General features: G+C 37.8%; 2 protein-coding genes across 3 annotated transcripts; one reads left to right on the top strand and one right to left on the bottom strand.

Moving 5' to 3' along the window:
- Positions 1-897: 897 nt before the first annotated feature.
- Positions 898-5,904, top strand: Smp_012740.1 (putative ankyrin repeat and mynd domain containing; the record flags this gene model as incomplete). 2 transcript variants are annotated; one of them, XM_018793663.1, is made up of 9 exons in its annotated part: positions 2,304-2,306; positions 2,339-2,384; positions 2,417-2,481; positions 2,519-2,657; positions 2,688-2,786; positions 2,822-2,964; positions 4,550-4,862; positions 4,904-5,227; positions 5,758-5,904. In XM_018793663.1, 9 exons carry the CDS (start codon positions 2,304-2,306, stop codon positions 5,787-5,789), a joined length of 1,164 nt encoding a protein of 387 aa, XP_018648153.1. In that variant the 3' UTR covers positions 5,790-5,904. The 2 variants fall into 2 exon arrangements, with proteins under 2 accessions (XP_018648152.1, XP_018648153.1); XM_018793662.1 differs by lacking the exons at positions 4,550-4,862; positions 4,904-5,227 and adding an exon at positions 898-918 and having other exon boundaries at positions 2,239-2,306.
- A 1,003-nt stretch (positions 5,905-6,907) lies between these two features.
- On the bottom strand, positions 6,908-23,116 carry Smp_128990 (hypothetical protein; the record flags this gene model as incomplete). Its single annotated transcript, XM_018793661.1, has 6 exons — positions 22,324-23,116; positions 14,730-14,796; positions 11,008-11,700; positions 9,560-9,729; positions 7,196-7,412; positions 6,908-7,104 (listed from the first exon to the last, which is right to left on the bottom strand). Exons 1-6 carry the CDS (start codon positions 23,098-23,100, stop codon positions 6,908-6,910), a joined length of 2,121 nt encoding a protein of 706 aa, XP_018648151.1. The 5' UTR covers positions 23,101-23,116.
- Between the last annotated feature and the right edge of the window lie 1,947 nt (positions 23,117-25,063).

The following is a 25,063-nucleotide window of genomic DNA, read 5'->3' as shown; positions in this document are numbered from 1 at the left end:
GTACCAAATATGGTTTGTCGTAATAATTCACATACTTCTGATTTATTTCCTACAACTCTGAGAATAAAATGTTGAATGAGTCGAATCATGATCAATAACCAGATTCAGTTTTGGTAGATGCTGATTTTTCTTATAATCCATTATTCTCTAATGAAACTCTTGATAAATTCGAGGGAAATATTTCAGAAAACTCAAATTCTGATATCATATTAAATATCATTTACCCTAACAATGAATTTATCTCTAATGATATTCCTAATGAATGTGACAAATATGTTCCGAATGAGTCGAATTCTAGTCACATTTCTGATGTTATCGTATCATATGTTGCATATTCTCACGAACAATTTTTGTTGAGTAGAATCCCTAGTCAGTGGTATGATGAATCACAGGGGATAGCAAAATTTCCCGAAGCAATCAGAGAACCAGTTTTCCCAGATGTGAAGTTTGCACAGACAGAGAATCCAAATCAAGCCCAAGATTATCCTAAGTAAAATACATTCGTTTGTGCTCATCTAATACTTTTTGATTAAATTGCGTTATTCCTGGGATTACTAGTTTATACTACAATTCAAATACTTCGAATCATCATACAAAGACATAGAAGGATAGAATAATAACAAAAAGCGAGCACAAATACGTCTGTTGATAATATGGGTTGTCAAAAGATATTGGTTATACTACATATATAGATGCGGAACCTCGTTCAGAATGGTCTGAACCATTTCGGTCTTGATTATCACTTACACCGAATCATAACATGTCATGATCTCTTACAAAAACTCTACAGACGAATGCTAAATTCATTCTTTGCTGTTCAAGTTTAGCAATAGATGTGTAGAATAATCGAGTATATCTCAAGATAAGATTGGGCAACCATTCGGAAGCGGGCAAATTGTTCTAGATACCTATTCCAAGGTCACCGTTTTGTTATCTGGATTAGGATTTCTCATATGGTTGATGTGAAATTTTTGGTTTTATGCGTTGATAAATCAGTTTTCAAAACAAATTTAAATGAATTGGATCAATGTATTCAGAGAAAAGTTCAGGGGTTCGATGCCCATGATTCACGAGGCATTTATCCCAAAGGGAATTTTCGGTGAATTTTAACAAGAAACCCCACGGTGTTACAAAATTCCGTGGAAATATTCGAAAAAACCCGAAATTCCTCCAAACGCTTCGAGGATCTTACCGAGGCCTGGGAAAGTTTTGTGTCATTTCCTCAAAGTTTTCTATAACGGTTTACCCAAAATTTTCGCAAACTGGACAAAAATTTCCCAAAGGTAGAGAGATTGAGATAACTGTCAGAAATGTATCCGAAGCTTCTATTTTCAACTCGCTTTACCTATGAGCGGGATTTAGCACGCAATAGCCTCACCTGTCAAATTGAGTATATTTTTGTAACAAGCGAAAGATCAGACAAAAATAAAAGAAGACATATTCATATGAACTATATTAGCAGATGTCAGCTCTGTTCACGGTTGTTCTATTAGGTACATATGTAAGTATCTTTTGGGTTGCCATGAAAATGCTCATAGTATTAGTTACCATGCTACTTCCCAATCCAAATTCAGTGACCAGATATACTGCTTCGTAGAAGTAGCAATTCATTGCGACTCTTCTTAAACATCATTATTATGAAGATAAATAATAATTCGTTTAGTTTCATTTGCTTAGAAATCAAATCTGTTTATGAGACCTCAGAATGTATGGTTTTCGTCCATTTGTGTTCCAATGTTAGGAATGATGGTAGTATATATCTGCCGCATACTTTTCAGAAAAAAATTTATAGACTAGTGTTCCTGCTCATTTTCATTTATTGGCTTCACCTCAGTACGAAAAATGCCTCAAGCATCATAATATTTGGAACCTGAGACTGGAAGCATAATCTTAGGGACAGTGTAGAAGCAGAATAAAACAATGTGAAAGACTTTCTGCATATTATCTACAAATAATATGGTTTTAGGGGACTCTTCATCAGTAAAGTTTAAAAAAACTTTGTTTTTCTCTTACCCTCAAACGAGATTAAGTTGCTGGACTTCTGAAAACAGTACGAAAAAGATTATATTTTCCCTACCACTTGTATCTGTTTTGTCAGGATTACTAAAAAAACTTCCAGGACGGAAAATAACAGAGCTGTATTCCGAAGAGATGCATTTATGTGTGCTTTCGAAAACCAAACTTCTAATAAATCTTTCACATATATTTTCTTTTAACTCTGTGGTTTTATACTTATAGGACAGGCCGAATGTATGATGAAACATTCACAATTGCTGTCTAATATTTAGAAGTGCAACAGAGTTATGGTAACTTCTTTATGTGTTATTGTACTTTAAAGAGCTCAGAAGATATACTCGATTCTTTTCGAACTGCGATTTCCACATGTAAGTTTTCATGTCATTTTCATTTGTGGCAGCTGACATAGAAAAGGTTAAATCTCTCCTTTCAGAGGATAGGTCACTAATTAACTCCCATGACAAAGTGAATAATTGGATTTCTAGACTAATTATCTGAATAGGAGGGCTTGTCTCCACTGCAATTGGCTTGTTTCCGGGGTAAACTTCCGATCGTTGAGTTTCTTCTCAAATACGGAGCAAATGTAAATTCTTCTTCCCACAAACAGGGTTATACTGCCCTAATGTTTGCTGCTCTTTCAGGTTTGCCACTATAGGTTTACAATTTTGTAGGGAATATTGAGGTTGTTGAGCTTCTTCTCCATTATGGGGCTCGGATAAATGATGTTAACAGTATTGGAAAGACTGCTTCTCAAATGGCCGCATTTGTGGGTAGGTATTCAAACTTACTTGTAATAATAAATGAGGAAATCATAACGTCGTCACTCTTATTAATAACTATCTGGAAAGAGAAGAAATAGCCATTTATGTGTCGAAGTCCCAATTACTACCTGAACATGTATCTGCGATTCACCAACTAGTTTTGCAGTTAAATATTTCACCTATTAAAGTATGTTACCTCATATCTTTATGTTAGTAGCTGTTGTTCCATCGATAGCCATAATATTCCCGCAATATACGTATACATCTTAGCAAAACAATGCTTAAGTCATTTTATTTTCGCCATTTAACAATAATTTGCCCATTCTATCTTTCGCCCTATTTATGCACTAAGGTCACGGTATTTTAGTTGCAAATTTTTGATGCGCAACTACCGAAAATCGATGTGAAATGACAATCAGTACCTCATAAAGCTATGTCCTACACATTCGTAAATGAAGTTTCGTACGATTCACACCTTACATCAAGTGTTTTGTTAGGTTGACGAAGAATTACATGAAAATTGTGTTTTAATGGAAAAACACCTCGGATCTACCAAACTAAATGCTCATAAAGTAAAAAGAAACTTCATAACAAGTTCCTTCACATAAACCCGAAATTGTGTCAAATTGGTCATTCTGGAGAAAATATTTAAGTAGACAAGCGTATGCAAGTCAAAAATATACATCTTTGTCGTTTCCTGATCAGGCAACCTGTATTAACCGATTGCGTCCACATTCTAAGATGCTGACGAACCAAAAATAAAGACTCAACAACTTTATTGATGAGGGACTCATAATCTGACAATCTTAGCACACTCAACTTTCCCTTCTAAAATACTTTGTCAAATTCCTCTGATATTATGTATAAGAGTTCATCATCTATTAATAGTTAATTCTTTACCTGCAAATATTTCAGCACGATTAAATAAAAGTCATCGAACCGCTATCAACGTGTAAGAGAAAATAATGTCATTGGATACCCAGATCAGTAAAGTTCTTGAAAACTTATGCCACTTGCTTGCTAGTAAAGTGACTTTTTGTTGTTCAAATATTCTACATAAACAGCTATCAGAACAAATACCTGTCAAGTTTTCGATAACTAAAAACATCATTTGAGTAACGCCGTTCTCACTAGCATTGTCACTTTATTGAAATATTTAGTTTCTAATGACATTTCTGGCGTCCCCTTAGTATTTACTGTAGTTTAAGATGATTGAATACTTATCTTAACAAACTTTGGCAGATATTCAAGGTGCCCTGATCCAATTCACACTTTTACATCTAAACTTGTCTTCATTTAATCTAAAGTTGGATATACTTTACATTACGTGAACTAGTATCATTTTAAAACAGGGTTCCATATGTAGTTAGGAAAAATCGTAAAGTACTGAGTGCTTTCGACGCACAGAAATATCTTTTTACTTGGTTCATTCGGAAAATCATACTAAAATAATCCCAGTTTGAAATATTTAAGCGTTACAATGATCTTAAACGATCAAAAGACTTGGAGCAAGTGGGAAGATTTCGTACTGGTGAAGAAAAATGTGCATCATTGTTAAGTGTGTCATAATGCGGTCCAGCCACCATACACGTAATCGAAGTATTCAAATGTGTTAGATGTTTTCATTAAATTTACAGAGAAATATATTAGGTCTGGTTATTTTTTAAACTATAGAATATCTTCCACCCGTTGACCTAATACTCAAATGTCGGTTAACTCACTTTTTTACTATGAGGTAATATATTTATTGAGGGATCGCTTACATATTTTAGGTCTTTCTGCTACTGAACAATGAGATCGAAACCTGTAGTCGCTCGGGAGAAAATTACGAGAAGTGTATGTTGACTCATTGGCGTTGCATACATACTATTTTTGAAGATCTATGCAACAAATATTTCACACCTCATTTAACACACGAACCATTATCCTTAAAATTTCATTTATTGGCCTGTTGTATACGCCAAGCCGGAGAATATTACGATAAAGAGCCGGAAACTACAGATGTTCAAGATCATGCTTTTTCACCATTAAAGCAACTGATTAGGAAATTCTTAGTCGGTACAGAGCCCTATGGTTTGCCGTTAGGTAAGTAGTGTGAAATAGCGCATTCATAACTTATCAAATAGGTCAAGAGCAATTCTTACGACAGTCCTTGACTTCGTTCCCCCACCATCAATCGACCTTATGGAGACATATTGTCCAACAAATATCCCCACTACATTTAGGCCATATGCCAACAGCGTTATCCGTTCTTACAAAAACAATCAACGGTACTATCATGTACAATGCTCGTCCTCTTGAACTATGCGCAACATGTGGAGATGGTCCTGAACTAGGAATACCAGGGAAGTTGAAAGCATGTCAGCAATGCAAAATTACTTCCTACTGTTCAGTCTCTTGTCAACGTTTACACTGGTTTACACATAAGAAATTTTGTCCAGTTATTAAAAGTAAGTACTTATTACACAATCGATATTTATCTACTACCTAGACTAAATAGATTAAGATGTTCTTATACGAATAGGTGGGAGATATTTCAGTTTACAGCACTTAGTATGCGTTTAGTTAGATTTCGGCAGAAGTCAACAGTGTAAGTTATTATAAGTAATGTAACATAGGAATTTGCCCAAAGTCACTAACCGTTAAATGCTTATGGATACTCCTCATTATTCGCTAGAGATACTAAGCAATAAGTGATAATAAATTTCTCGTTTTTTCATTGTTGATCGATGTTACTCTTCATACTTCCAAGCATTCAATAGTAAGATCTGTTATATGAGGTATTAATGAACCTCTTTCATCGTTGCGAATGTTAGCACGTTTTTGATGGGATGTTGATAACTTGTACTAACAGTCTGCGTGGGTTTATCATATTAATTTTTATACGGCAACAATTTTTTTTGTTCATACCCATTCTTAATTTGCGTACCATTCAGACACTACATTAACATGCCAGCATAAATTATTGTTTACTTTACAGAACATAAAAAAGAATTTGAATTTGCCAAGTGAAGCATAAATGACATTGCAATTTGTGATACATACACTAACTTTTATTCCACTTTACAACGGATTTGTTGTTCATATTTAATTTAGAATAATTTATTAATAATAAAGTTTCTAATCGAATAAATGGATTTTTATAGTCTATACATGAAATCAATGTACTGTTGGCGATCATAAAACTATACACAAAAACAACGTATGTACTTTCGAAATAAATCATTTCAAACTGGTGCACACTGACTTCATTGCAATCACAGTTAATTTCAGGTTATAACTTTGAGATTAACAATCGTGTAAAACTATTTGTTAACTCATCAGTTAGTGGTTTTTGCTTCTTTCCGGAATCACTTCACATATTTCTTTGGGAGTCTAAAAAGTAATTAGAAGTCACAAATGGAAGTGTGTTTTTTCTTAAATTTTAAGGAAAATTATAATTAGAACAATCACAGTCACTGACAAGAAATACGGTATACAAATTTAGAAAATTTTAAATCACTCATTCCTTAGGCATTTTATCAAACCGTATTGATAAGCCTGTAGCAAAACAGTGAGCTGGAATTTGCATTCAGAGTATAATTTGATATCTGTTAGTCTGTTGTGCTCCTTGTAACATTTAAGATATTGTTCCAGTGAGCTTACAATCATCGGAAGAAATTCTTTTAGCCGGAATTTCGAGCTTTAAGATTCTTTTATTCATGTCCAGAATGGAGAACATTTAAATTAAATTTAATGCTGCTTACCTACAAATCTGTCATGAGTGTATTATTTTTCTTATTACCAATTAGGCATATCTTAAAACAGGTCTATTATGCAAATAGTGGACCTGGATAAAGATGACACAAACGATTAGCTACTTAGTACCGAAAATCAACCGTAGGCTGCCAATCTCGAAATTTCTGTCGAATTTCCCAGATAAGCAAACTCTACATAATGGCGTACTTTGTAGATGACGGCACTTGAGATGAGAGTGGATTATACTGACCATAGTGTTTAATGAACTAAACTTTATGTAGCAACTTATTAATGTTCAAATATTGCTATGACTTGTATTAGATTGAACTGTTTGTCTTGGAAATAATGTCTACGACTAAAATATAGGAAATTCAACACCTAAAATCAAGTGCTTACTTCCTATAATCTGGTCCATATTCCACATCATCACGGTTTGTAGACTGTCGTACTTCTTTCTCGTAGCTTTGCATTTTTTTCCGGTTCAGCAGCTTCCGCTCAGTTGACTCAATCTCTTTCAATCTGGCTTCGATTTCGCGTTTTCGAGTTAACCGATCAGAAGTGAAGTCAGGAAAATATGCATTTACTGCTTCTAAAATACCGAGATAAAGTGATATAAAAAGAGTACATTAATTAATTAAAAAGAAAAAGTGATGTCTTATTTTTGAAGCTCAATGTTCTACCTGTTTCGAAAGTTCTATGAGTGGATGAATTGGGGTATTGGGAAGTTGCTGTTGGATCTGGTGTCACACGTTCTGAAACTGACGACAACGAGTAGTTACCTTGTGAGAACATTGAGGATGATCTACTGGAATGTTCTTCGGGGGAATGTGATTCATTTCTTGCCCATTCACAGGATGATGTAATGTTAGGATAACTTTTATTACTTCGCATCTTCATCTGAACCTAAAAAAACAGACAAATGAGAATTCTATATCATAAAGTATTTTAAGAAATCGTATGTAATGTTATTTTTTCAGTTTGACTTATCTTAGTAAACTAACTGTTGTGAGGTCGAGACTGAAACAATGAAGATTCCAACGTAAAATTTCTGCTTCTGATCCTATTTGAATGATCAACGTATGTTTGATGGTAGAGCTATATAAGTTCAGTAACAAAACATCGGATATTCAGCAATGTACAATGTTAGACTTTAAATTAAGTTCCATTAAAAAGTATTTCGGAGAGAAACTATCGTTGATATTTCGAGTTCCAAGCAAACCGATATATACTTCACTGGACTACATTGAAGAAACTGGTTATCATCATATCCTAATAGATCAGTCGATATACTGGTTAGCCGAAATCCAAAATTCTAGGAAGCTAATATAGAAAATCTTATAGGCAGAATCAAGAGAATGCTGTTTCAAGAAAGATGGTCAGAATAACAAAATATGACTACGCTTGAATAGATAACTGAACTGGAAAACTCCATCTACTCTGAAAATAAGTCTTAGTTTGAGTACCAGGGACTTTTCTGGAGCTCGGAAATACAGGCCGCTTGATAGTCGGCAATTACAGAAACAAATACAACTTACCACATAATCAGAAGGCATACAAATAAGTTTATTGATGAAGCTAATATAAAATCAACTAATAAATAGTTTAGGGATTGATGATAATAAAACTGATAAAAAGTTCACAATAAGTAACAGTTACGTAATGAACAATTCGAACATGAAATTAAGGGACTGATAAAATTTTGGATAAATCCAACAATAATAACAGGTGTGCAATCATAAACAGATTAAGTAAAAACAATGGTAGAAATATTTTTAACAAGTCACTTGTAACTCACTCAGACATTATGACGGCTGAGGTGAGGATTAAGATTGTACAAATTTCACGTAGACACAGACTCAGCTTATTTAAGTGGATACCGACGGTTCTTGCTATATGGAAAAGACATGCCTAAACCAGGCGGCATATTTGGTAGGACCCAGTGGATAATTTGAAATCGGTTGTTTTTGTCTATTTGATATCCTGTATCCCTTAAATGAGCCTGTATAGAGCTATCGATTAATCATACTTGTCCTTTACTCACCCAGGTGGGATGATATCCCGAAACAGGGCGATAGACTCGCCCAATATATCTGGCTCCACATGAGCGGTTGAAATGATAATCGCACATAGATGAAGGGAATTGGGGAAGTTTACCCTTATTTTTTGTCCTAATGCTCGGTTGGTTGTAAAATAGAGCGTACAATTCTACCACATTGAATGTTCTTTGTAAAGCCTTTTTTACTCGTATTACTAATTTAATTATAGTGTCGTTGAAGAATTGCAGCGTTAGAAATACTGCCTTTTCAGAATCTAGTTTTCTTTTATCTTAACCTGGGTCATGCGCTTCCCGATAGATTCTAACGGATAAGCGTTCACGCTGAGTAAGTTGCGAATGGTACTTAACTATTCTTTAATGGTATCATCGGAGCAAATAATTTTTACAAGATGTATTAAATTCATGTTCCGCTTGCAAGAGGTACGGGACTATAAAAATGAATATACTTAACAACTGATGTTGAATTTTGATATATACTTTTCCTTATTGTCATTCTAGTGTGAATGTGATAGATGGATGGATGCAGTTAAATATTTTAAGTAGACTAACCTTGCACTATAACGGTGTTGTCTATGTAGCGATAATAAAATATCAGCTGGGCAATTTCGTCTGAATGAAGATTTTCACCTTACCGAAATCCACTAGGCAAGGATTCGCGTTAAGGATTCTTAATGAGTATTTGAAATACCATGAAAGGCTTAACCAAGCGAAGGTGAATGTGAAATTTGTAAATCAATTCATTAGAATCAACCTACATCCTAAAGTATATTGGTAGTTTTACGTTCTTTAAGAGTTCGACCTAATGAGAGGACACTGAAATGTTAGACATTAAATGAAAGCTCCACAACACTTCCAAGATCCTCATTTTGTGCTAAAAATATTTCAGATCATCTTGGAATATGCGACATGAGGTCTCTCGAAACTTTTAATAATGTTTAAATTAATAACTTAGACTGAATAACCTTCATGACCTTTCAATAATACATACCATAGAATCTGGTGATGAACGGAACTGATTGGACAGAGAACTGCTCGATGGATAATCTGATTTTAAACGACGATCCATAGAAATATCCGGACTTTTCGTGTAATGTGATTGTCTAAGAGTGTCTGAAAGATGACGTTCAGAGTGGCTTGTTGGGCTACACACCGGTTGATCTATTTCAAAAGTAATATATGGAAATAATCGTTTTATAGTAACAAAATTAATTACGATCGCTTAGCAGCTTTCAATACACTGGCACGTTTCACTAGATGAGTTACTGACCCAACATACATTTACTTTGAATAAATTCGTTTCCCTTACAGTTACTAAATGATCATAAATCATAAGAGACGTTGAGTTCTTACAAAATCTTACTAGGTCATGGAAGTATACATCGATTATCATCATAAGGCTGGACACTAACTGTAACAAAAGCTGTATGTAACGGAGATTTAAAGCTAGCTGGACCTAATTCAATACAAGGTAACAACTTCTTATAAAATGGCGAATACATTAAATGAGTTCCTAGACTATGAAAAAATGTCTAACAGGGAATTTTAGAGTTTATCTAGAATTAAAGCTGTAAGGAAACTTTGAGCTGTTCGTACTACGACTTGTTCAACCTACTTTCTCACCGGCGTCTCATCAGTTTTGCACGTTATCAAACGTAATTGTAACTAATCATCATTCATATATTACACGCGACCACATTTTATTAAACAAATCATGTAATGCACAACGCAAGAGTTTTGTACAAAGAGACTGTTACTTGAACCCATTTCTGTATATTATTGGAGTGTAGTTAATAAAATTAAAATGGGATCCATTTCCTTGTTGATAAACTACATAAATTCCTTACAAAAACTACTAGGTCGAAATTCCGTAAATGCATGATTTCATAAGTACTTTATTTAAAGTAAACATGGTCAGGGTAGGTGAATACTTGTTTGGAACGATCGCTAGGGTTTTAACTGATACTCAAATAAAGCCTTTCCTCAGAACTGGTTGTTTTTGAAGTTGCACAAGCAATTGAATCTTACTTTGACATACTTATGAAACAAATTATAGTTGTATGATATACCTAATGGGCAAAATAACGAAGAATTACAATTCGCTGTTCCCCTTAAGTAGAATATACGAAATCTGCGACTATTACACTTTCATATATAATTCAGAAAATTTTAGAAAGCAAAATGCCCTACATTCACACTATTTTATGATACATATCTCTTTCTAGCATATGTTATCTCCTTACAAAACATAACTCATTGTTCCCATTTTAAATTGCTTAGGTGTAAAATAGTACACATATAATTCTAGACACGGTAAACCAAAATAAATAAAATTGTATTGATCAGAGACGATTTCCGAATGGAAACAAAAAACTCGTAAACTTCATTGGTAAACATCGCAGAACACAGTAAAAGAGAATCTCTTATTAAACGCCTTACTTTTAATCGAAGTTTGGGATCTTCTTATTGATTGACTACTGTGATATATTTCGATTCGTGAGGTCATTCCCGTGGATTTAGTACACCAGTCGTTCGAATCACATAACTGACTAGTAGCGAATGGTGGAGTGGACGACCTTGAATACTTCGTGTGATTATGATTCATACGATTAGTAGATGTATTTGTTGAGTATGAATCGTTATAATCAGACTTTTGTTCATGACATGATCTTACACTTTCAGTTTTAAGGTTCGAAACATAATTTTCTGGATTATATTCTAGAGTAGATGTCATGTATTTATTTCGATGTTTGCGTTCATCGTAAGTGATAGGTGAGGTAGAGCGTATGTAATCATCTGTATTATGAACATTACGGGAGAAAGTATTCTGAACTGATAGGTTCCGATCATAGGACTGAGAAATTGTATGTGGTGACCTTGGAACTGGGGAATGATCTGAATATGGAATCGAGTTTCCAAGTGAGGTAGGTGACTTCGAATTCACATCTTTTTCTTCATCTTCAGAAACATCATCCAACAGTAAATGGACATCATGCCAAGCAATCTGGTTAGGTTGCCGATATGAACTTTTCTCGCTGACTTTAGATGAATGACGTTCTCCGCAGAATTCCGAATTTTCATGTAACAATGACGCAGAGGATTCATCAACAGGACTATTAGAACTTAAAGATTCTGTGAAAAACAAGGAACACAAGTGTAAAAATTATATCTTTTAAGAAAATATAAGTTGTATAATTATTCAGTTGAGATTTTAATTCATAGAGTGAACATTTCGGAACAATTTTAAGACAATAAAACGTAGACAATAGAAAACAACCGAAGAATCGAAATCGTAAGAGAAAATTTATACAACGGGATTGAGAGTCCCATCTTGTTAGCATGATATGATTGAATTAAAGCATATTCCGGAAGGATTGTGTTGGTAAATGCTGATTGTCTATTTCTTAGCCAATATTTGGAGAAAACTATAGAATCTTCTTACGTAAAAATAACAAATATACTAACGTTTTTCTAATTGTGATTCCTACTTTCATTTAACCTTGTTATTTGAGATATAATTACGGAGGGTGTATCTTATCGGCTACTCGTTTTGGCAAGGTGAGGTCAAGTGAATGACCACACTAGGATTCTGTATGTGTATTTCAGAGACACAGCATACATCAATGGTACGAAATTCTAGGGTCTTAGCCAGGGTGGCCTGCTAGCTGATTTGACATAGCGTACGTACATTGAAGGCTCCAATGTGTAGTTTGGAGCGAGGTTTCAGTAGACCTGGGATAGTATTTCACACACTAGAATCGTTGGTCGTGGTGACACTTGAGGGGGAAGTTTAGAGTTGATAGACGAGGTAGGAGGAATAATAGGAATGGAAGGGGGAAATTGACTATGTATATAGCGGTCTTGAGTGTTGTGAGAGTTATGAGGGTGGTTATCACTTCCCGGTTGCCCATAACGTGGAAGCATTTTATCTAGAGGTACCTGAAAAGGAAATTGGGTTAGAAGTGTTCTTAGTGACCTGAGAGCATAACCGCAGTGCCCAAGGGACAACTGCTTGAGGCCGGTCACACACGACCTTTTTGTGTTAGCTCCATACTTGTGGAGACCTTACCGCTGGAGACAGAAACTCGTGGGATAAAGCGAGGTGTGTGTTTATAGTGTCGAGCTATTTTAACCTCACCCTGCCCTGTGGGAAGGCAGCAACGCTGTTATGATGGTTTTATGAGAGACACACCTTAATGCCGTCACACCTCTGTACAGTTAGCAGTAAGACTTTGCCCTCGGGCCTTGGGTTTGCTGCTTTTAGTCTTACCATTCTTCAACCGACATGTCTGGCATAGTGGGACCTTGACGAACGATTGTTCCAGGCAGTATAGCTCGATTGGTTCATCATGATAGGCAAGCCCGACCACCACGTCAAGGTAGCAGCAACGGTTGTTTTGTTAGTATGTGGTGCATATGTATTTAGTTCCCTTTTGTACCAATATTTATGTGTTCAAATAAATAAATTGAAGTAACTCATATGAATTTGGTGTTCATCTTGTTGTACTAATGCATATATGTGCTTGGTTCTACATTGTTTCTGACTGACTGAACAGACGTTATTGTTTAGGTGTGAAAATCGTCTGTTTAAGTGAAATATGATTGCTGAAACCGTATATTTATCAGGCTGAATAATAAGCTAATATTACCAGGGTAAATTTAAGGTGAGGATAAACAGCTTTCGAGTACAAAAAGGCAGTCTGAATTTCCGTATGGCTAAGGCTTCAATAAACCTTAGTATACGCCCTTTTGTACTTCCATACAACACCACAAAACTGTGTTAAGACCAGTCTTATGATCTGTTTCACCTGTGTTTGTCAATAGAGGATGATGGATGTTTATCACCTACTCTAATTGGGTCATTTGATTTTACTTGTTTTTGCAGCCATTTAGGTACATGTTTAGACACCCTAATTTGGAGATCACGACTACTCCTTTCTATGCGTTTACAGCCACACACACATTCAAATTGATAAACACAGTGGGATGTGACGCAATCGTTTTCATGTCTTTTAGGTCTTTGTTGAAGCATGAGCCTTCCTTTTTCTTTGATAACTTTCTCTGAGTAGTACGACTTATTAATAACTGATTTAAACCTTTGTTTCAATAAAGGGCTATTTGAATCACCTGTAAACGATAAGGTGACGTAGACAGGTTTTTTGTGCCAAAGCTATAGTAGGTCTTACTATATCATGACCTTTCCTTCGATTTACAAATTTTAGAGGATAACCACTTTCCATTAATGTTCTGTTCCACAACCAAATGTCGTCATCAATAGCGTCGTCTGTGCAAGTACGCATAATCCTGCTAAATAAGCCCCTTATCAAACCCCGTTTGAATTGCTCTGGATAGTAACTATAATAACTAAGGTATTGACCTGTCCAAGTTGGATTTCTAAAAATAATTTGTTTGATGGGACCGTTTTCTCGTCTACTGATAAGCATATCAAAGAAAAGGAGCTGGTCGTTTCTATTCTCGTATGAAAGACTGATGTGGTTTTGAAGAGAGTTAAGTTTACTCAACAAGCAGTATTATTATTATTATTATTTAAATATATAAACATTAGTACAAGGAGGCACCAAATATATATGCGCCACATAAACCATTCAATTTGTATGAAGGCCGGGATACTTCCCGAGTGCCCAAACCGAAGCAGGTGATTTTCTTAAGGGGCCACACCCGGAGCCTTTGACCTAAGAGTCTAATACACATGGCAGTGGAGCAACGTAAAGATGTACAGTCCTACGGTAGCCGGTGATCAACACTTGGTTCACACGCCCGGATCCTGGAGCCCATGTGCACCATTTGTTTGGAATCAGGGTTTTCCAACTCCCCTAGGCGGACCCTACGTATCCACTAACCCGGTTAAAGCACCGGATATTCGCTTTTCGTCATTTCAATTTAGTAAACAACACCCCTGGTGCGAGAAGGCAGTGAGTAGGACTTCCCTGACAGTGGCTGTATACGCATAGTCATGTAAGAGCATTTCGAGAGGGAGAGCGGACTCTCCACACTCTCGGTCGTACCAGGGTATTTGGGGGCATTCAACAAACAGATGAGACTTTCAACCATAGGGTATTTATGGACTGTAAAAATAACATTTTGACGTAGTTTAAAAGCACTTGTAAAAGCAAATTTACGTAGTTAATTGATTCACTTACCTATATCCATAGGATCATCGCATGGTACTGATTCTTCTACTGTAACTTCTAGGGGTTGTGTTCGAACCTGAAAAACATTTGAGCAATATTTCGCGTTTTGATGTCACCACAGCGATCATAATCAAGCAACAATTAAGTTTAGAATTTTAGACTATCATCTGGATTATTATTAACAAATCTAAAGAGTTTTAATCACATGAGATAGGATGACTAATATCTTACAAACTACACAATCAGTATGAAACTTAACACAAAGTTACCAGTAAAGCACACTACTTGCCAAAAACCGCTGATCTGGCGGATTTTATCGTTTAACACTCCCGTCTTATTTGGGCTTTTGGATCCGATATACGCATACTACATGATAGTACAAAATCCATAAATCTACTGAAATTGGAGCTTTATTACCGGTTTATTGTTCTTATCAATACTTCATAATATTTATTAGGCGCAATGGACGAGTATATGGCTAACCAACCAAACCAATTATATCAGTCATATATTATACGTGATGCTAAGATTGAAATATTTGTCCAAGTATTGGAACATAAGTTACGAAAGCTTCAGTAAACATGCACATAGGCAAAAGTTCCGGCGATTCGCATCAATGCACAAAGAGGAAATTGGCTAGAAGGAAAGTGATGAAAATATAATTTTACCAGGAGCAGTATAATACTGGAAACTAAGTAAAAATATCAAAAGAAACGAAAAGTATTATGTAGCATTAAGTGCAAGGGTTAGAGAACGATCATAAATCGAATCAAATTTCAAAGGATTTTAACCATACCATTTTATCAAATGTCCAGATTTACCCATCATAAATGCGCATCAATAACACCTGCTACTTTAAAATATCAGTGAACAGAACAAAGTACCAAAGGGTAAGTCAGAAAATATAGGAATTACCCTAAATCCAGAATATGTATGTGTTGGTGCAATTAAAGGGTATTATAAAATGAAGAAATAAAGTGGTAAGACGAGTGAGTATGCACAAATAGACAACTGTTTTGAGCTTGAATGTTAACACTGTGTACAAAGATTCCAAGTACTTTAAATCTTCCATTTGTAAATTTTTCAGCAATAACCCTGACATGAAGCTGAGTAAACGACCGAAAGTGAATATAAAGCATGGTGAAAACACCAGACCACTAATATGACAAAACAAACGTTTTAGGAATTTCATAGAAATTATGAACCAAAGAATATTAAAACACAATCTCCACAACCCAAATGGGAAATGATCATATCCCCACTAGTGACTGGTGCTGAGAGGAAATTCTTGAAGTTCTAGCGAGAAGCCATGACAACTGGAATTTAATCGCGTTGAGTGTGAGGTGATCACCCTACGAAGGCAATGAAACGTGGTCGCGCGACATCATAGACTGGTTGAAGTTAGACATTAACGCCATTGGATCCCCGCTCAATCGTCTAGAAGTCAACGGTTCGCGAGCGAGATCGTGGGTGCATACTGTTGAGGAGTCCTATACTAAGACGAAGTGGTCAACCAGAGCTTCCAGGTTTTCAATAGTAATCAAACATTGATCGGTTCATTATTTAAATGGTCTCCGCAATCCCGAACTAAAAGTTTGAGGAACTATTAGACCTTCAGCCTTCCTTGGGGATTTCATGATGCCCAACAAATACCTTGGGATTTATCCGCACTAGTGAGATAAGAAGTCTTAATCTTAGTCATAAAAATTCTACCGGCTCAGACCGCCCAACTATTAAGTGAAACACTAGAATTTGGCGATTCCAAAGCAATGGACGCAAAGAAAATTTAATACCTGCATAACAGACTAATTTTTAATTTTATCTATATTAATTAATCTACTCAATACATAAACATGTTGGTAGAAATGGGTACCAAAAATGTATGGGCCATACAAATAAGTGGTCACATTGTGAAATAAAGCAAAGTGAAGCGCAGTAAACAAATAAGTAAACAAGAATAGCACATAAAAACGGTTCAATTAAAATTTCAACAAACGATTTTTTAAATTAAGGAAGTTCTCGACTATATGACAAATGTAAGATAGAACCACAACAGAATCGTCACCGGCTTCTATTTTGAGTCATTTCTGAAATCACTGGGTTGCATTATTCCTTGGAACCCAACCAGGAATTCGTAATGAATCTATAAGACAGTTTTGCCCTGCTTGCTTTCACGCCACGGTGTAAAAAGATAAACTGACCACCTCTGTTTTTCAACCCCATCTCAGAATCTGCAATATATGCACAATAAGGAAGCCACTGGTGTAACGTTCGTTAGGCATCTCAGTCAGTCAGTTACAACGTAGAACTTCGTACGTACGTACATCAGTTCGAGTTGCCATACCACATTAGCACAGAGATGCAGTTGTCGATTCAAATCCCATAGTGGTAGAAGTAGTAAGAGTATAAGTATTATGTGAAAGATTAGGGTTTGAAGATGTTATTGAAGGAGTATAATACGGTAAAATAAATTTGGAAAGAGAAAAAGGATAGGGACATGAGGAATTCAGAAGATTAGAATTTGGTAGAACACAAAGAGTGGATGCACCTTCGCCATTGCAAACGATTTCGAGCCATGTCATTCAAGGTCTCTAACCATCGGTTGCTATCATCTCGCGAATCCCAACCAGGTAGTCTACACCTACCAACATGGCCCAGTCCACTTGTCAGCGACTTCATGGATTTATGCCATGTTTTGGTCTGGCCGATCCTAGCTTTCTTCCAACCTGCTCCTACACCATAAAGCATTGCACGTCGGGGCAGTCGGTGGTTGGGCATACGTAACACATGTCCCAGCCATCTCAACTGATGAAGTTTCACTACTTCATCAATTGATTTTCCATCCTTACCTAGTACCCGTTTCCTAACAACTGCATTACTTACCCGGTGGTCCCAGGATATACGAGCAATGCGTCGAAGACACCTATGATCGAACACTAGTAGCCTACGAATATCCTCTACTCTTATCGGCCATGTTTCACTGCCATAAATTAGGACGGGACGGACTGCTGCACAGTAAACCCGTCCTTTTGTTGCTAGACGGATATCTCGCCTACGCCATAAATGACGCAAGTTCGCAAAAGCTAGACGAGCCTTCTGTATCCGTGCTGAGATTTCGTCACACACCAGACCACAAGGGCTGATGAGACTCCCAAGATAAGTGAAGCTGTCAACACGCTCAACTACTTCACTCCCTATCATTAGTTCAGGTGTCGATGCAACCCAATCCTGAAGTAACATTTTGCACTTCGAGGGAGAGAATCGCATCCCGAACATGGCTGCATCGTTGCTTATAGTGGTCAGAAGACTCTGCATATTGTCAGAGTCTTCACCGAATAAAACTATGTCGTCGGCGTATTCTAAGTCAACAAGTGAATCTCCCAGTAAAAGTTCAACTCCAGGAGATTGAGATGATAAAAGTGATATCTCTAAAAGCATGTCAACGACAAAGTTAAACAAGAATGGGGAGAGTGGACAGCCCTGACGAACACCACTTGAGGTAACCAATCCTGATGACAGTTCGCCATAGGCTCTAACTCGACCAGTTGTGTTCGAGTAGAGAGTCTTTATGAGGTTAATGTACTTTTTTGGTACTCCTTTCGGTGACAAACACTGCCATAGAACCTCACGATCAACAGAGTCAAATGCCGCCTTAAGGTCAAGAAATACTACTATTGTGGGACGTCTGAATGTATGTCTATGTTCTAGGACCTGACGTAGAGTGAATATCTGGTCTATGCAACCACGTCCAGGTCGGAAACCAGACTGGTTTTCTCTAGTCTGCTCTTCACGAGCTTTGGTTAGGCGTCCAAGTATTATTGAAGCTAATATTTTAGACACTATATTAGTCAAACTGATCCCTCTGTGATTGTCACAGGAGGTCTTTTGTCCTTTCTTATAGACTGGCACAATCAGTGATTGGGACCAGTCAGATGGAATTACGTCCAGTTCCCAGATTCTACCTAAGACCTCAGTCAATCTCGTTGCTAGTATTGGACCACCATCCTTAAAAATCTCAGGGGTAAACCTGTCAGGGCCTGCGGCTCTCCCTCGCTTTAGATTTCCTATAGCTTTTTCAACCTCGTAGAGAGTTGGAGGACTTACCTCAATTTGCCATTCAGGACGACTGGGGATCGTGGGTAACTGAAGTGTGGCTGAAGGCCAGTTGAACTGATCCCTAAAGTGTTCTGCCCATCGATCCAATCTCCTGGATTGAGAATGAATAATATACCCATCTTTATCTGAGTTTCACTGATATTTGGGTTCCTAATACCGGTTTCTTTAACAAGTCTGAATAGCTGTCTGCTGTTACCTATTGCCGCTGCCTTTTCCATTTCTCTTGCTTTCGCTACCCACCACTGTTCACGATCATTGCGTAGGCTTCTTATTAGCCTTCGCTTAAGCTGACTCCGCTCTTCGTTATGTTCAGAGCCAGGTGGGATGAGTTTTCGAGCATCTATCAGTGCGGTAGATGCTGCCGAGATCCATTGTTTCTCCCTAACCTTATGCCTTACCTTACTAGCGGATATCACTGCTGTTTCCACAGCTTTTCGCATGTCATTCCACGCTGCTTCGGGGTGGCCACAACTTACATGACTGCCTGACTGTTTTTCTAGTTGTTCCTGAAATATATTCTTAGCTTGCCTATCATTAAGTAGAACCATAAGAGACGTCCCTGCAGCGTCTTTCCTACGTCTAGTAAGACGCAGACAGATACGTGCTCGCACTAGAGCATGATCTGAGTCTAAACATGTGCTCCAGAATGAGCGACAGTCTTCTATCGAGCCCCTCCATCGGTGGCTGATAGCGATATGATCTAATCGGGTCCAACGTTGGGACGAATTCGGGGGTCGCCATGTCAAAAGATGTTTTTCCTTATGCTTAAAGTTAGTATTTGCAAGAAATAGGCGGTTATCTGAGCACAGCTGCAACAGACGGTCGCCATTATCTGTTCTTTGAGCCACGACACCATAAGATCCACACATGTGTCTTTCCCTTTCATTTAGTTTACCTACTTGAGCATTAAAGTCACCAGCCACTATTACTACGTCAGAACGCCTAGCTTTTCGGAGGTCAGAAAGTTTCCTGTAAAACTCATCTTTTATATCGTCTGAGCTGCAGTCAGTGTGAGAGTAGGCAGAGGCAAAGACGAGTTTCCCTATCTTTCCGAGTCCTTACTGATCCGTTTAGTCGGACAGCGCATAGGCGACTGTCTACTGAGATCCAGTCCAAAAGAGCTAGTCCAGCCCTAGGACTTAATGCTATACCTACTCCAGCGAGGCCACGGGAAGCAGCATCAGGGCTTCCAGATACACGAAGCGTGTATCGAGATGGTTCTTTATTTTGATTAGGTGAGGTCAAATGAATGACGCTACTCGGATCTTGTATGCGCGTTTCGGAGACGCAGCACACATCGATGGTGTAAGATTCTAGAGTCCTAGCTAAGGAAGCCTGTTGTCCTATTTGGCACAATGTTCGGACATTAAAAGTTCCTATATGTAGTTTAGAGCGTGGTTTCAGGAGACCAGGAATAACGTTCCGTGTACTTGAATCGTTTGCCCTAGCGGTGCGAGGTGATAAAAGGACGTGGGAAGGGTTAGTCGTGGAGATAAGAGAGCTATTAGGTGTAGGAAAGTGACCAACTTGGTCTCGTGTGCTGTTACGGGTATGAGGGCTAATATCACTTCCCGGCTGCCCACACCGTGGAAGCATTTTATCTAGAGGTACCTGAAAAGGAAATTGGGTTAGAAGTGTTCTTAGTGACCTGAGAGCATAACCGCAGTGCCCAAGGGACAACTGCTTGAGGCCGGTCACGCACGGCCTTTTTGTGGGGGATTTTTGACGTGTTAGCTCCGTTCTTCAAAGGACCTTACTGCCGGAGACGGAAATCCGTGGGATAAGGCGAGGTGTGCATTTTTAGTGTCGAGCTATTTTAACCTCACCCTGCCCTGTGGGAAGGCAGCAACGCTGTTATGATGGTTTTATGAGAGACACACCTTAATGCCGTCACACCTCTGTACAGTTAGCAGTAAGACTTTGCCCTCGGGCCTTGGGTTTGCTGCTTTTAGTCTTACCATTCTTCAACCGACATGTCTGGCATAGTGGGACCTTGACGAACGATTGTTCCAGGCAGTATAGCTCGATTGGTTCATCATGATAGGCAAGCCCGACCACCACGTCAAGGTAGCAGCAACGGTCGGGTCGTTAGGCATCTAAAAGCCATAGAAGATAGTGTTCCAAGATTGTGACACTAAGTGCATTATCGTTACTGTGCTACATTACTCGTATGGTGTTCCCATTCGATATCAGAAACAATGAATAGTCACCGATCAGCTTCAACTCGGAAGCCGGGTAACAAAGAGAGGACAAAACCCCCCTCACCGGCATGTTGCAGATCCGACCTTAGATGAGTAGACGAATATCACGACAGTTCCAAAAATAGCCTATAATTGCATAAGCCGCTCTGGTTATCACCATACGTAGATTGGTATCACCAGTCACATCACTAACACCAGACAACCACCCAGATACACGAACTCTTCAACTACTTCTAATGACTAGCCACAGAGTGGGTACAGATACAAGCTCCTGGCGGTCTCGTAGAAGTACATTGGACTTTTTAGATTCAAAGTACGTGAAGTGCCTGTAGATAGTAATTCCCGGCCGAATAAGTGTACATTATATAGCTTAAGTATCATAACACAGTGAAACGATGTCATCCACATACTCAAGATCAAAAATCATTTTCATAAATAACAGCTTTATATTCCTTCTGTGACGTGGCTCACAATCGATCACAATGGCGCAGGTGTATACACTCTTTATCTTCCCTTAAACCTTAAGGTTAAAATTGTTTCATATCTGTCTTCCTATACTATATCCTTATATACAACCTTTCTTTTATATATTACAACCACGAAATTAACTACTATGAATCCGGTGTTCATCTTGGTGTGCTAACGAGGTATGGCAACTTAGACCGATGCATATATGTGCCTGATCCTACGTTGTAGCTGACTGACTGACCCCTCTTACCTTCAGATCCGCTTCCAGTATCATCGATGGCAAAGTTCAAGAGAAATGGTGAGTGGATAACCCAATCTAACCCCTGTCGGATTGAAACAGAGTTAACTCAGTGGCCGTCACTCTGTCTGAAGCGTTTGTGTTGAATTGTAAGGATGCTAATGAGCTTCCCAGGAACATTCTTCTTCAACAGACTTATAGACCATGTTTCTGTCCAACGAATCGAAGGGTCTGATATTAAGAAACCGTACCAACTGACGAAAATATTGAGTCTGACACCATGTGAGTTAGTAGACATTGAGAATGAGTGAAGCCTGTCGTAAGTTTGTTTTACATTCAGTAGGGGACATTGTTTTATACCAATACCTCACATTTATAAGACAACCAAAATATAACTCAACACGGCTGCTGGTATGAAAACAAAAGCGGACCACTACATTAGGATTGTTTACGATGGAATCAGAAGGTCTATGAAGATTTATTATAACAAAATGATTTCAGAACTAACAGATTATGCAAACCGTTCGAGTGAACTTCAAACTTACAGAGAACAAATGTATAAAAAAATACGTTAACTCACGTGTTCCATTTCAGAATGAGTGGCTGTTGGGGAAACACTGTTATTCACTGGAGTGTGAAAGTTTTGTGGTGGAACTGATGACTGGTTGTTAAAATGGACAAGTGGTTGACAAAAGACACTTGGGGGAGGAGGGGGTGGTGGAATCAAATAACTTGCACTTGGTCCCACATAAGCGTTGATCGGACATGGAACATTCGCCTGAATAACTGAATGCTGAACAGGAACTGAGGGGTACGGGTATGGAAACGGTGGCTGAATGCCTTGAGGTGTGGGGATGGTCACGGGATTACTCATTACAGATCCATAAGCTCGATCATATGTATCGGTAGGATACGGTCCTGTTGGATTTTCAGGGTATATTGCAGGTCTTAGTTCGACACAATTTTGGTTACCTAGGCTACTAGCTAATAGTGACTCGGGGTTCAAGTCAAAGTAATCGCAAACAATATTCTGAACTTGATTCTTGAAATTTTTAGGCATTTTGGCACTAAGTGCCTGGTTAACGAGTCTGTCAACTCCACAAGACAACATCTTGGTACTTAAGAGTCGAGTCCGTAGCTGTTCCCTTAACTTTAATTTTTCAACCCCAGGATTCCATGACTGATTTTGAAGAAATGATGAAACAAAAGAATTCACCTTCTTTTGAAGTACTTGGTAGTCTGAGTTTACATCAACATCTTCAAGACACTGCTTTCTAATTTTATCAAATAATCCTTGGCTTTTTATCTGGTCTACAATGTGGCTAGCTGTTTGGGATCTTTGTGAGCCTATCTCCATAAAGTACCGTAACAGTAAAGATGAAGCGCTTCCAATGACCCAATATCCAAATAGTCCAAGTGTTTATGTACGGAATGAATGAAGGTATTGCTGAACGACCTTCCGTATTCTGAGTCCTCTTGAGGGTTTAGTGGAAATTTCTATAGGGCTATATAAACTGATAATATATTCCGATACTTGACAATACATAAGGATTAGGTTGCCTTGTAGCGTATAGTACAACTACATAAATGATTCACACTAGTTTTTGGGCAGACTTTAATAGCTCAGAAAACATATGACTGCTGAGTCATTTTCACCTCGATAATAACTATATTCTTTGCATAGAAAATTGTGACCTTCAGCAAGTATATGTTATATTCATATACTTGTAATTCTACGCTTATGATCTTTGTATATAATTGTACACATGTATGTCACTCATGATTTTATCCAATACCTGTATCTTTCTCGCATTATTCATGAACTATTTTGAGCCATACTAACGCTTGTAATGAGTAGTAAAAGGAGGTTTGCAGGCCTGTCTTTTTTTACCTTGCGTCGCTTCCCCGCTTCATGTTTTAATGCCTGTATGAGTAAACGAATGTCTGAAACGAATTCGTCCAACTCAATTCCTATTCGGCTTCTTGTTATAACCAGTGGCCAAAGGGGGTTAGCCTAATTTTAATGTAAGTGATTAAGCTGAAGATTTATGTTCATGGAGTATTTATTCGGCTTTCTAAACCGGAGTCAGACTACGGGCCACTAAAGCTTACAGTCCAACTTTCTGAGTAGTACCGTTAATTTCCAGGCATCGCTGATAAGGTGTGTATCAGGACTCAGTTTTAAAAGGTATTCTAGGAGGTGGTCAGGATTGTTTGGGATGATGCAGTTCATTAAGTGATCTCTGAGTCGCCTATACCCTAATAGATAAAGATCCAGTAATTAAGGATGTTCCCCATAGTGTTTGAATTGGAATTCTCGAAACGATTGGGTGACTAACCTATGGACACGTTCCGGACTATTCTTATGCCTCAAGATTCCAAAAGGAAACATCATATTTCTGTGCTCTAAGTGGAGCTGAATAAAACTTAAAAGTTGAGTGAAAAGTTATGCTGTTAAAATACCCGAAAATACCCTTCAATTTTACTAGTGCAAGGTTCGCCCTAAAAGTAGTTTTGTCGCAGTTAGAAAAGGACTTTAGATTAAGTTATACCAATACATCTATATCGTTTTCTTCTTGAGACACCTCTAGAGAATAATTGTGCTAATTGTCTCAAATGGACTACTTTACACTTCCAGATGTTGAAAGTATATTCAATATTTTTCGCCCAGCTTCGAGTCAAGTCAAACCCTTGTGAGGTTCCAGATTGTCATCCTAGTTTAAATTTCCACCCAAAGTTTAACGTCGTCAGAGAAAAGCAATAGCGCGAACGGTGATTGTTGAGGAAAGTTACTTGCATAAAGTAAAAAAGATCATATGACTGAATCTAGAGGTAACTCGCCAAGATATTCTCTTGTTTGAGGAAACATAGAGCGTAACCTGACCACAGAATGTTTGCTATTCGGATGTAGACCAAGCCACCTTGCCAGTTGTGACTACTTATTCAAAAGCTCTGTTGTATTACTATCGTTCTCTGCTAGACTGTTAGAACGTGACCTAAAAACTCCGGTTTTGGCTTGTCAATAATAGGCTACACAACCGAATATGCCTTCGGGACTAAAAACAAATTTACTGACCTGCTTAATCCGATAACGATGTTTGCTTTCTGGAACTTTTGTGTATTGCTTCCTTGTTTATTTAAACTTTATGTATGTACTTTCATTACAGGTTTATTTGTATCCCGACCGGTAGTATGATTTGAGTTTTAGCTCTCAAAGATTCCTTAAGGCCTTAGGTCGCTTTTGACTTTTAAGGACCACTCGTGAGACAGACTGGTTTGTAGCACGTAAGACTGTCTGCTACATGAAATCACAATGAGGA

The sequence above is a fragment of the Schistosoma mansoni genome, chromosome 1, assembly GCF_000237925.1.
Source record: "Schistosoma mansoni strain Puerto Rico chromosome 1, complete genome".
NCBI lineage: Eukaryota > Metazoa > Platyhelminthes > Trematoda > Strigeidida > Schistosomatidae > Schistosoma > Schistosoma mansoni.
Note: the sequence above shows the minus strand (reverse complement) of the source record. Positions and strands in the feature narration are given on the sequence as shown.